The 12,698-nt window shown below is 40.4% G+C and overlaps 2 protein-coding genes across 2 annotated transcripts in view; both read left to right on the forward strand.

The window, feature by feature from the left end:
- Positions 1–12,698, forward strand: part of LOC126564164 (G-protein-signaling modulator 2) — a 432,630-nt gene that overhangs the window by 255,533 nt on the left and 164,399 nt on the right. The gene's annotated exons all lie outside the window — the stretch shown is intronic.
- Positions 1–12,698, forward strand: part of LOC126563964 (dual specificity calcium/calmodulin-dependent 3',5'-cyclic nucleotide phosphodiesterase 1) — a 121,170-nt gene that overhangs the window by 69,864 nt on the left and 38,608 nt on the right. Inside the window, exon 2 of the mRNA XM_050220835.1 lies at positions 7,764–8,156. Within this exon, the coding sequence (XP_050076792.1) occupies positions 7,764–8,156 (393 nt within the window). The remainder of the gene's footprint in view (positions 1–7,763; positions 8,157–12,698) is intronic.

Below are 12,698 nucleotides of genomic sequence, written 5' to 3' on the forward strand. Positions count from 1 at the left end.
GCTTTCTGTCGGAAGTCTTTCAACTTTACACGTCCAACGTTCAGCAGCCCAACGAAGCTGCTACCTTAGTTCCCAGAAAAAAAAAACTCAGAAACTAACTTCCATGCTTCGGTGCTTTTCTGCAAGAAGCGGACTGTGTGCCGGCAGCATAGTCTTGTATTCGCTCGTGAAGAGAATATCCATGATGCTTTGAAGCTTTCAGTTTTTTGTTGTACTGTACATTCCGCTCCAAAGCATCATCGAATATAATGCAAATTTATGGAATATTTCACTGACGAAATTATCGTCCCGCTTTTGCTGATAAAATCTTGCCCAAAGTGGACTCACAGGCTCGCACGCCTGTGAGGGCTGGAGAACGAAAGCACACCTTTACACGCATGACAAAGAAGGACCGACCAAAGTTCAAAGCGTTCCGAGACAGGTAGCGTGTGTGTGTGTAATTGAAGTTTGATTCCTGTGCGGTGGCCGAAACGACTTATTTAGGATTTTTAGTCCCGCAGGGCAGACATGTTGGTAAGCGCAACGTTAGACGCATGATAATACTGTGGCATAAAATGTGTGGCACACAACGCCAAACCCCAAAACCCAAAGCAAAGTCTGTCCCTCTACCACCCAGGCTTGCTGCGTGAAATCGTTTTAATGGACGAACGCGGTGCAGAAGACTGTAGCGGCCGTTTCGTTTATCTTCTGGATTTGGCAAGAGGGAATTAAAAAACTTTTGCGCTACTGTCATGAAACACGTACAACATGGGACGGTTTTTTTTTTTTTTTGTGCTGTCGCCGGCCACGGATTTTGCAACACTTTGCAGACAATCATAAAGTTGCAGCGCTAAACGAGATTATTATATTTATCGTTCACCAAGGCGGGGCTATTTTTATGCCGAGCTTGATACCAATCGAAAGAAATGCTAGTCTGTAAAACATTGTTTAAAAATTTATTCAGTTAAACTCCCACTACGCTACGTTAATTTCAGTTGGAACCTTGACTTAGTTTTTGCTAAAACTTACATTTAAGTTAATGCTATATTACACTTAACACTTCAGAAGGGTTTAAGGATCGAATGAAACATCTATTGAAATTTTAGGTACTATGCTTTCTTAGAAAATGGTTACCACAGAAAGATGTATGGGAATCTTAAGCCCTAATCCGTTCACATAACAATCAAAATACATGCAGCAAAAAGCAAGTAGTTTACAAGTAATAAAAGAAAACATTTAACCAACTTATCAGCCCATTTCAGTGAAGCATAACGAGTATTGTATCCAGCAAACTTTCTCGACCAATCTTTCCAACACAACCGCTGCTGTGCTTACTCGCACTTCGCAAAGACTACTTCAACCTGTCCTCTCCAGAAAATCTTCACCTACTTCAAGTGCGAGATGGTGGTGATGGGTGATGGTGGCCAATCAAAAGCATTGCCTCAGGAGAAGACCGCTCGTTATTAGTATCATATCGTAAACGAATTTATTAGTATATTTTACGACTAGCGGCTCACTGTGCTGACGGTGGCGAGAAGTTGCAGAAGTTGTTAGCCAACTTGAACTGGTTTTTTTGTTTGGCGTTTTGTTTGCTTGCTGTGTGAAAAACGAGTAAACGCTCGGCATGCTTCCACTCCCACCCCGTGGTAGTGGCTACAGTCATCGTATTACCAATGTTTGACCATTATCATCAAGATTCTCTACTCTGTCATCGTGATATACACTCGGTATCGGTATCGTCCTAACAGCGGGATATTGCCCAAAAGCTCCGTGCGGAAAAGTGTCCTCTGTGGGCTACCATCATTTTCATCACCATCATAGCCACTTGGCTGCTAAATGACCGACACGCAATAATGAAAAAATCGCTACCGCCATCAGTTTTTCGGCTGGTTTGAGGGCGTAATGTGAGAATCCGTTTTTCAACCGAAATTGTGATGAAACTCTAAACATACCCGGCGAAAAAGCTCCGATATTGTATCAAATCGCGAGCTAAACCAGTTATTCGTTACCCAGCTACCAATCATTTATCGGTCTGACGGGTTTTTTGACAGCTCTTTTTACCAGCTTTCTGATCACAGCCAGCCTTTATAATATTTCCTACCAGTCGACACAGTGTCGATGCTTTAAATGTGAATACGATTGTGTAGCAACAAATCTGGCAAACGAGTGCATGTCGAAAGAACGTGTGCTTCAGTGATGGGTGGCTATGGCTTTGTATGGATGTTTACAGTGCGAGATTTCTCAAATCTATCCAATCATTCGAGACGGGGAGTAATCTCGTCTCAAGCCGAACATGAGTGGACAGGCGTGCATGAGGGTTTTGGCAAGCTACGTGATGAGAATTCGGTTCTAATTTTCCCTTGAACCATTCACTGCCATACTGATTCACGAAGATGCTGGCAGCATCTTCAGCCGGGATTGGTGGATGGTTCTTGTTCTTGCTTTTCATTTGCCACATTCGGCATTGATTGGATTTTGATTATATTACTTAGAAAAGGAACGAATTTTTAGCTCTGCTTGTGCATGGCTGTCACGATTACTGTATACTGTGCTATCACCGGAAAAAGTTAATAAAAATAATAATAATTTCTTCGAGCTAGGTTCAATATTGACTGCGTTTTTGAAGCAATTTTATTTGCTGAGCTTTTGTGGAGCTTTTCTATTCATTTGTCTTTTTAAAATCAGCCTCAGTTCTAACAACGGTTTCAATTTCTACAAGAACATAACAGAAGAAAATTCTCGAAACACTATCGCTACAACAGCACTTAGAACTCTTCTAATAAGTGAATACTAAAGCAAGAAGCACCACGCTCTAGAGCCAATGCATTAAATTAAAAGAAAATCATTTCGTCTTGGTTCATTGAAGCCGTTGTTTTGTCTTGCCATTCACCACTCAAACGAACTCTCCGCACATCACGCCCAGAAGGAAAACTTTTGCCCCAATGCTGAAAGAAAGCCAGCAACTTTGCCAACCGACAGCTTCTTTAGAACTGGGGCACTAGTGACCGACGATGCACGCTGCAATATGCAACCACTTAAGCATGCTTATAACGCATTTTCGTTCACCGTTCAAGCAGCGTCAGCGAGTGGGTAAGCGGTTTTCTGTCCGTCTGCACCAACAGTCAAGCAGGTGCATTCAGACTGTTCAGTTTTTTTTTTTCGCAAGCGCTTTGCCACAAAGCGTACGATGCAGCCCAGCACCGGTGGTGCTTTTGATGGATGAAACGAGAGCAAGCGGAAAATGACATTTATTTACCGCAAAAAGTGAAAGAAAAATGAGTTCTCTGCCAGCATTTGGGGTGGGGTGAGAGCGAAGCGAGTGGGTTGCATTGATGGCAGTGACACTTGACGGAATTACTGGCTGGCGTTTTGTGTTAAGTTCATATTGTTCTCATTTCACAGAGTTTATGGAGTTTAACTAGTTGCTGGCACTGCAAATAGGGTTCTGGAGTGAAAAGCTCGTCAAGAAGCTAATTAACATTCTTACGAGTGTAAAAAAAGTTATTATATTTCATATTAAGCTGGCGAAATTCATATAAATTCTATAACTTGAAAGAAAATTCATTAACCATTCAATTTTTGTTATGCATTTCGCTCTTGTTTTTGGTCTTACAACAATTTATGTAACGTCCTGCGGGAGCTGTCTAAACGAAAAATCCTCCTCGTCAAGTTTGTTGACATAAAAATAAAAACACGTTGACGTATTCTTTGAACTGTACTTGCTCATGCAGCTTAATTTAAAAACCCTTTTACTACCAACATTTTTTTTTCTGCTTCACACATACCCGGTTTGTAATATTTTAACACGGCTCAAGAATGCGAAACAGCAGGCGAACAATTTTCCCGATACTTAACCTCTCCCTAAAACACTTTCCACTTCGCAAACGAACTTCGTTGAACTTTAGCGATCGATCGTATGTTTGGAGTGTTCTTGTGCGTTCTTGTGCGTACTTACCCACCCACCAAAGCGAAGCCGATTTCCGACCTGCCTGATGGTGGTAACTGAAAACAAAACTTCCGAGACACCCGGTCGTTTCCGGTCGAGTGGAAAAATGCTGTTCCCAATCATAGGGAAACCCTTTTCTAGCCTAGGTTGCGTACCGCGCTGCCGCCACACGTTCAATACCGGTCCAATTTTCACAGCATCAAATATGCGCGACCGTGCGCTGGGTTCCTTCCTTCCCTCTTGGGTGAGCCTTCGCAATTCAAATGCAAACAACCGTAACTTCCATTAATGGGTTGCATGCCTGTTTAGCGGGCCCAGCTCGTCGGCCTTTTACCGCGACCTTCACGATACGCGAGCTTCAGATTCGTGAGCATCAAATATTAATAGTCCTCGTAATAACTTTGCCACACTTAAATCCATCACGTTCTGCGAACCGATGTAAGTGTGTGTGTGGGTAAGGTGCGCTCGGTACGACTTTAGCGCGACCTTTTCTAACGTCGAGTACACAAATTTTACACAAAACCTTTTTGCACAGATCCACACTCGCGGATGCGATAAATTATACCATATTTCTTTGCAGAGCGTCGTGCCTTGGGAACAAGTATGGGAAAAGTCTCAGCTATGTTGTGGAATATTCACGCTGAGTCAGCAAAGGGAACGGTTAGGCGGAACGAATTATCAGCACCTTTCCATCAGGTTCCAAATCCTTTATCCTTAAGATAACGTGAAGTGTTTGTTACGATGGTGAATTCACACCACCGCTGTGCTCGGAGGAAGAAATGTGTCCGTGTAATCCGAGACATGATTTTAATTACTCATGAAATATTTAGTCATATTTCAATGCTAAAGCGCCCATTTGTTTGTGTTAGCTTAATGATTCCGTCATAAAAATTAATTTTGCTTCAGTATGTTGGGTGTTAAGAGATCATAAATTTGAATAAAATTATGATTTAATGCAGGCTTCTCAATGTCTTAGACGTATTACGTTTTAGAAGAAAGTGTTTTACTGCCTAAAAGAATGTTTCAATTGGTAGTTTCATTCCTAATTTGAATTAATATTCAAAACTACCTAGGGAAAAAAACAAACTAATTGGTACAATATTGTTACAAGTAATCCTTTTCGACCTTAAAACTTATTAGGTCCTAATTAATCTGTATCTTCTAGTGAAGTGAAGCGTAATGGTAATGCATCACACAACTCAATCCAGAGCAATAATATGACGCCCTCTTCGGAGTATAACAAATCATATCAAATCTAAGACACAAACTCTCGTATTCCAATCAATTAAAAGCATCCATTGCTTATTGCCCTGAACAAGTTCCAGCAATCTATAACAGACTGAGGCGAAACCGTTTCAACATTTCCGCAAACATCCACTCCATCCGATATAATCCTCATTCACAAACTACGTTTCGTTTTGTTGGACGAAGAGACTTGACTCACAATGAAAAAGCTCCCGATAAAGCTGCTCCACCGTCAGTGTCTGAACAGGGAGACAGCACCATAAGAAATCAGCAGTCGTGTGCGATATCTAAAACTAACATTTCATAATAATGGTCAGTCCAAGAGCCAGACAATCTTATCCACTAGCTACCATACGGCAGTCCGAACATCATTTCTGAGGAAATGTAATGCCTCTGCTCTGTGCCAAGCGAGCAAGATGTACTCTCGAATCAACACCCGTGTAAACGAGTGCAAAGAGGAAATGTTACATTTTCACCTCGAGCAGAAATTGACTTTGCACCGTAAGACAACGTATTGGCAAATGACTGAAAGCGTCCAGTAGCGTCTGAGTAGTTCATTGAGTCGCCAAGAACGCTCCTTGTGCGCTCAGTCCGACCTGTCATAAAAATATGACTTTATTTTTCCCGAGAAAATGAACACATTGCGTCAGAAGGAGAAGATATCGGACACGCTAGTGCTTGTGTCCGGTGAAGGTTACTGCTTACTCGGTGGATGATTTATAAGGATGTCCGTTCGGTAGCTATTCTATTGCCAGCTGTCCCGGTGTGCGAATGAGTTCATAAATGTTTATGAGCTAGTTACTATATAGCCAATTTCTGTACTGAAGACTGCCAATTGTAAACAATCTTAAAATAAAGACACATTTCGAAAATTGCATTCTTTAATGAAAATTATTGCACTTCCAAAAATCTTTATCATTTAATTTGTGAAATATTATCCATGTTTGTACATGACCAAGTTAAATTTAATACCTGAAGCAACATGAACATCCCGTTCAATTGACCATTAAATAATACATCATCATTTACTCCCGTGCCGTCACAAATAAATTGTTGAAACACATCCCTGACAGCTGTCGGGCATAGTTTTCACACATAATCGTGCGTAATTGTATAATGGTTGCATCAAACAATTAGACACATGACACACCACCACCAAAACGAACAGAGGTACGGGAAACTAAATGATACAATCCGATAATAACGAAACGGAACTCGGAGTTCAGGAATCGTCGGAGGCATGGAACGATCGTTTGCACGCTGCTAATTAAAACGAAACCGAGTTTCACATCGACCACAGCGCTTGTGCCATTTGCATCTCAAATGAAGAAATACACCGATCACGATTTGTCACAATCACAATGCTTCCTCTGAATGACCTGCCCGGATGTGTTGCTAGAAACTGTCAACAGCGGCACAGTGGCGCAACTGTACTTTGGATCATTTAATTCCACTGAAAGCGAGGCTTGTTGTGATAATATTTCAATCGCCAGATAGGCTTAATTCCAACACCACTAAACAATACTTCAAAACCGTTCTAGCTCATTCCTGTTTCCAATTGGTGGTATCTCTCAATTAAAACACTATTACCACAACATGTTGCGGTTGGATGTTAAAATAAATCACGACCGCTAATGGAGACGCCTGGTTGGTTTTAGCAGCGTTCGAGTACTTTATATAATTAAACCGATGCGTAGTGTATGCGATAATGTTCAAAATATTGCTTCAGATAGTTTCAAGATATGCTAGATTATTATACATTGCTTCCTCTAGTTCTATGCTTGCTAGTAGTTTGATATTGTTGATTAAATATTTAAACGAGATGCATAACTGTTGCAAATAACTTACACAAATAACCATATGCTGCGATAGTTTGTTATATTATAGTTATAGAAGCTGGTAAGCTGTAGAAAAAACATTTTGCAGTACTTCTTATGGTAGACGTTGAGAATTTGAATGATAGCATTCCATAAATTTTGCATTAAGAGTAATCAACATCAACATTTTTAGCATGAAGAGTGTAAGAAGAGATAATTAAAAAGGTAAGAACATTTTCAAAGCAATACATTTTTGAAGGATTTTCTAACAACTAACTATGTGAGTGAAGTATAATTTTATTTCCTTAGTTAACGTGGTACTATTAAACTTATTTGAACCTTAAAGAATGCAAAAATTTTCAACGTGAAGCAATATTTCCCCGAATAAATTCGTCTTTTGAACTTCAATTATTTTAAACTTTACTATATTTCTTTTCCCGATTTGATGTTTAATATTCAAAACTGCACCCAAATGTTCCTGGACTTTTCCATTTCAAATATGATATTACCTTTACACAACATCTTATTTCAACTTACCGTTTAATGGTTTCGAATATGAATCTTTGTACATTACAAAAGTCACAAAAACAAATCACACGATACATTACAGTCAAACTTCCCGATACATTACACAACACTTCCGTTTTCGCATCTTATCGTGTACATTTTTTTCTATTTTTCTTTCTTTTCTCTTGTTCTCTTTTATCACTCTCGTATTACGATACCTCTCTGTATCTTCTTAATTCATCGCATGCATTGGGCATTCTTCGCAACAGTTGCAAGCTCGCCAGAGAATAAGTTTACCAAAGATGATATAACGCTCGCCGGTGCTGGCCCGGGGCGCGAACAGTTGCCCTGCTGCGATCCGGCCACGTGTCCAGGCGGTCCCACCACCAGCTACGGATCGTGCGGATCTACCGGACCAATCACCTCGATTCCACCGGCCAGTATCACATCGGGCACCGGTGTCGGCAGCGGTAGTGGTGCCGCATTGTCGCACACCCAACAACAGCAATCATCATCATCATACCAACAACAGCAGCATTCACAACAGCAGTCCTCTGGCAGTTGCTATCCGTATCATCACCACTTTCATCACCACCACCATCACCACCATTGCCATCAGCCAGTGCGAGCGGATTGTCACTCACGGAACGGACAGATAGCAAGTAAGTGTTTTGTACTATTAATTTGTTTAAAGTTTGGTATGCTTGTGTGAGTTGTTGTTTGTTGTTGTTGTGGTTTTTTGACGTAAATGTTGTGCCTGTTTGCTATAATTATTTGAGTAGAATTTTTATAACCAGTACCAGTACTTTGGCATTTTTAAATATTCCGATAGAACAGCCTGACAACAGTACTTTGGCATTTAATTATAAGAACATCTAAGAACCCATGACGGTGTTTGGTTGTTTGTTGCATTGTTAATATTGTATGCTAATGACTGACCGCTTACTTCTGTTCCACGTTGCAGGAAACAAGTCCAAAACTTAGATCGAAATCCAAAATTTTCAGCCCTGAATCAATTACTTATAGAAACTAAAAATTGCAACTTTTTGCAGGCCATTAGTATGATGGATTTCTTTCTCCCTTCTTGGTTAAAAAAGACTGTTAAGACGCCGGTCATCCAAACTTATTTGTACCTTGTCGTTGGATGGTCAGTACTCACTACGAGGAAACGGTCCGGATGTGATTTTAACTACGGTCCTGTCCCGTAAATAATGGCACCGTTGGAGTGTGTATCATTGGACCACCTCAGATGCTTAGTTTGAATCCTCAAAATGCACATTCAGGGTGAACATCTTCATCGTTAAGATTGCCCGAATATGCGGCAGCATTAATTGTAAATGGCTTTATCCAATCGAATTTTCAAATTGTATATTTCCTTGGCATGTCTGCCCAAAGAAAATATCGCGTTTTTCACGATTCTTCGCACTGTTCGATGGATATCACGTTTGACATGTTTGTGCTTGAAAATTTGAGTGCAAATCATTGTTTTTAACGTTTATGGCCTTCAAACCCAAACATGAGTGTGACAAAACGCTTGAATTTGCGTTCCATGTTTGTCGTTCTTGCAGTGCAAGATTTTCGAAGCATTTTTCACAACATTCTCAATAAAGCAGAACAAAAATAAAATGTTCTGACACAAAAGCAAATATTTCAAGGGCGACATGTGTTTAAATAAGTACTTTACCACAATATTAAATGCCTTCCAATGTTTGCAGAAATTATCCAAAACTCCTTAACATCTTACGTACGTCTGAGGCGTCACAGTCATAAAATGCAACTGTGCAAAATCAACACCACTCAATTAAGCCCATTTCCCAACCTACGAGCGTAATGCATTCGCAGCTTATGCACGTAGTCTGCTAGCCTAATGAATGCTACCTCTCTGTTTGTCTCCCACTTTCGCACACACACACACTTCCTCACAGTGTGTTCAAGTGCATAAAAGGAGAAAAAGCATCTCCGCATTGTTCTTGCGACCGGCTACACGAAGCACAAGCTGCTGTAAAGTGATATTCATTTCAATTAAGCACACTCTTTCACCTCTGGTGCAAGTGGCTGCCTGCGTAAGACTAACCTTTTACTAGCAGCCGTGAAAGGTCCTGCTGCTTCCCGTCGTACAGTTTGAGCTCGAGATGCTGTTGCTTGAGTGGTCCAAACGAAAAATATTCCTCCTACGTACGAGGAGTATACGCACGCTGAAGCTAATCGGATACGATCGATATGCAGAAGCGTTTCGTGATGCATTTCACCTCACAGTAAGGCACAGTACCTGGTGCCCCTGCATGCCACAAAACATTGACCACACACCACAACATGCAGTAGAATATCAACCGAAAGTTAGAGCACACAAACACTACCGCTGGGAGTGCATTGTACGTGGGAAGCAAAAGTCAAAACCAGACAACGGCCACAATGCTAATCTCAACGTACCGTCACAACCGTTCTTACTGAATCGAAAGATGACTTCCTAGCTCCTACGGGCCGGTGAACTGCCTGCCGGAAGGCATTCGCGTACTAATGAAAGAGGATGTAATCAAGCGAAATGTTTCCAACAGTCGTCGGTGGCCGTGTTGTGCAACAAAGCAATTTCTCATTAAGCCGGCGTAGAGTATGTTCCTGGCATTAGCATTGGGATTAATGAGAATACTGCTCGAGGGATTCTTGAATCCGATGGAGCTTAACCTTGTTTGTTCTTTCGAGCTTTCCTGGCCAGGGCTATCAAAAGGCTCGAAGAAATGAAGACCCTTACCGACGCAAGCTCAACGAACAACGAGAGCACAAGTGCACAGTATCCAGAGAATTTACTTTATTAAATTTAGCTGGCGCAGCAACACTGGCCAGCTGCAGCATCATCAAGGTGTTTGATGTTCTGCCGACTGTCGACCAACAGTCGATCGAGAGGTAAATCTCTTGATACTCTCTCGTTAGAAAGCAATTACAATAGGTTGAGACAGTAATGTGAGGTGATAAATTTTCTTGGACCGGAACAATATCAGTTGTTGAAGCAAAGAGTCAATACAATAATATTAAAATGTCTTATATATAGGTATAAAAGAATGGTCTTGCTAGAAAATAATCACCAACAACATGTGGTTCAGCTTTGTAGCAAATTATGCTGTACCAAAATTGACTTCCTTCAATGTTTACAAAACAAAAAAAAACTTTTAAAATTTATACTATACAAGGGAAGCAAGAGTAATTTGAAAATAAAAGAGAGTATGCAGATTCTGTTAAGCAACACAATTCTACCTACCAGCTGGCAGATTATAACCACACACCTAAACCAAAGTACAAACCAATGCTAACGAACCGTACCATAACTTCATTTACGAAGGTGTTGTTGTTTGTCTACAAACTCCTGGAAAACAACATTGAAGCTAATTGAAATTAGATTCTCTTTTGTTTGCTGAAGCTTTTGTACAACTTTTTCTTGGTTGTTTAACTTTTACGCTGTACGTTTACAAATTTTAACTTGTATACCGTTTGAGATATTGATTTTGAATATGATTTACTCGTAGCATGATTTACTCGTAGCTGCGTATGTACACGGCTTCACGACCTACGAAACATTTTTCTATAAGTATTTACACGAGCTTATCATTTCCCATCGCATCATATTCCACATGCAAAACCACACTACCCATTCAGCAGGGAAGCTCTTACGCACCAAAAAGCTACACCACGGGAACAAGACAACATCATATTCCCAAACCAGAACAGCACATGATGTACCGTTGCAAGTCGGATTAGTTTACAGTTCCGGCATCCGATATAATGGTCAGCGTCGTCAACAGCAGTCACTTGGTTTAAGTTTGCCCGACTCCAGTCGTGCGGTTTCGTTCCAACGCAAAAAGCGTTCGCATCAAATATGCGTAACAAAGCTGCAACGCCCGATGGTTTGTAAATTGAAATCCGTGGTTAAACCTGCAACTCCCGGATTTCTATCACATTCTATCATTGACAAAACGAGCTTTGAAGTCACAGTTGGATGCAGAAATGATGCTTCTGCTGGATGCTGGTGGTTACATTGGTTGACTGTAATTTCCACGTATGGTTTTGCGATGGGATCGAAAGTTGTACCCAAAAACGCTGAGGTTTGTTTCATTTTGTGGCTGGTTTTAATATGCATTATGTGCAGCTTTTGCAAATTGGAGTAGCGCAAAGAGCTTTGGTAATTAATCCTTTTTAATCAGCAGCACATTGGCGTAAGCTTCATGAAAAATGCAATCCTTGAAGATAAGAGTGAAACATAATAATACATGCACGACTGAATTTAAAGCGTATCAAATAGCTATAGTTATTTTAGTGCTATGCGAAAACTCTAGAAAGTATCGAAATTCCATCAAATATTTTAAAACTGAGAACAGTTTTAGTAACGACAAGAATTCGATTATACTATGTATAAGATTCGATACAACACATAAGCAAACCTTAAATAAAATTTGTTCCTCCAAATCTTAACAGTATTTTGAGAGAAAAAAATTACAAAAGGCCTAATTTACTGTACGTAATTCAAAGCTTTTTTCCCTCAAAAACAAAACCCAACCTACTCATAACAAAATCATCATGGTATACAACCAAAGCAGCAGGAGTTCCACACACTAATCATCAATTAATTAGTGTTCCGTGAAGAAAATCCTCCCACCACGAAGCCACGCGCCACGATCGGAGAATAATAAAACCAAGGTTACCAAGCCACGTTTAGCAGAAAACTATTGGAAAAGGAAAGACCCGGAAATGTCTGGAGACGGATGACTTTTGCGTAATTGATCGTTAACCTTCATCGCCAGACCAGCTGACAATCGTTTTATGACGGACCAGGCGTCTCCATCATAATACACAACAGCTGCCACGATAATGATGTCCATGTGACATTATAAAAGTTGCCAACTAAAAGTTGACCTAGACATGAATTGAATAGAAAATATGACATTTAATGTAGGACGTTGGCCGTAACTGTGTCACATAATAGCAAGATGGCAATAAAGGATTTCCAACACGTACTGCACAAAACGTATTGAAGAATCGTTTATGTGTTTTTTCCAAGAAAGTATAAATAATATAAAACAGAAACGGGAAAAATCACTACTCTCCACAGCCGAATGCCAGTGTGAAGTTAATGACGTGGTCAATGTTTTTTGTGCTTTTTGTAAATGTTCATGCTGTGCCATGTTCTATAATCGAAGATTGCTGATTGATGATGC

Source organism: Anopheles maculipalpis, chromosome 3RL, assembly GCF_943734695.1.
Source record: "Anopheles maculipalpis chromosome 3RL, idAnoMacuDA_375_x, whole genome shotgun sequence".
In the NCBI taxonomy this organism is placed as follows: Eukaryota; Metazoa; Arthropoda; class Insecta; order Diptera; family Culicidae; genus Anopheles; species Anopheles maculipalpis.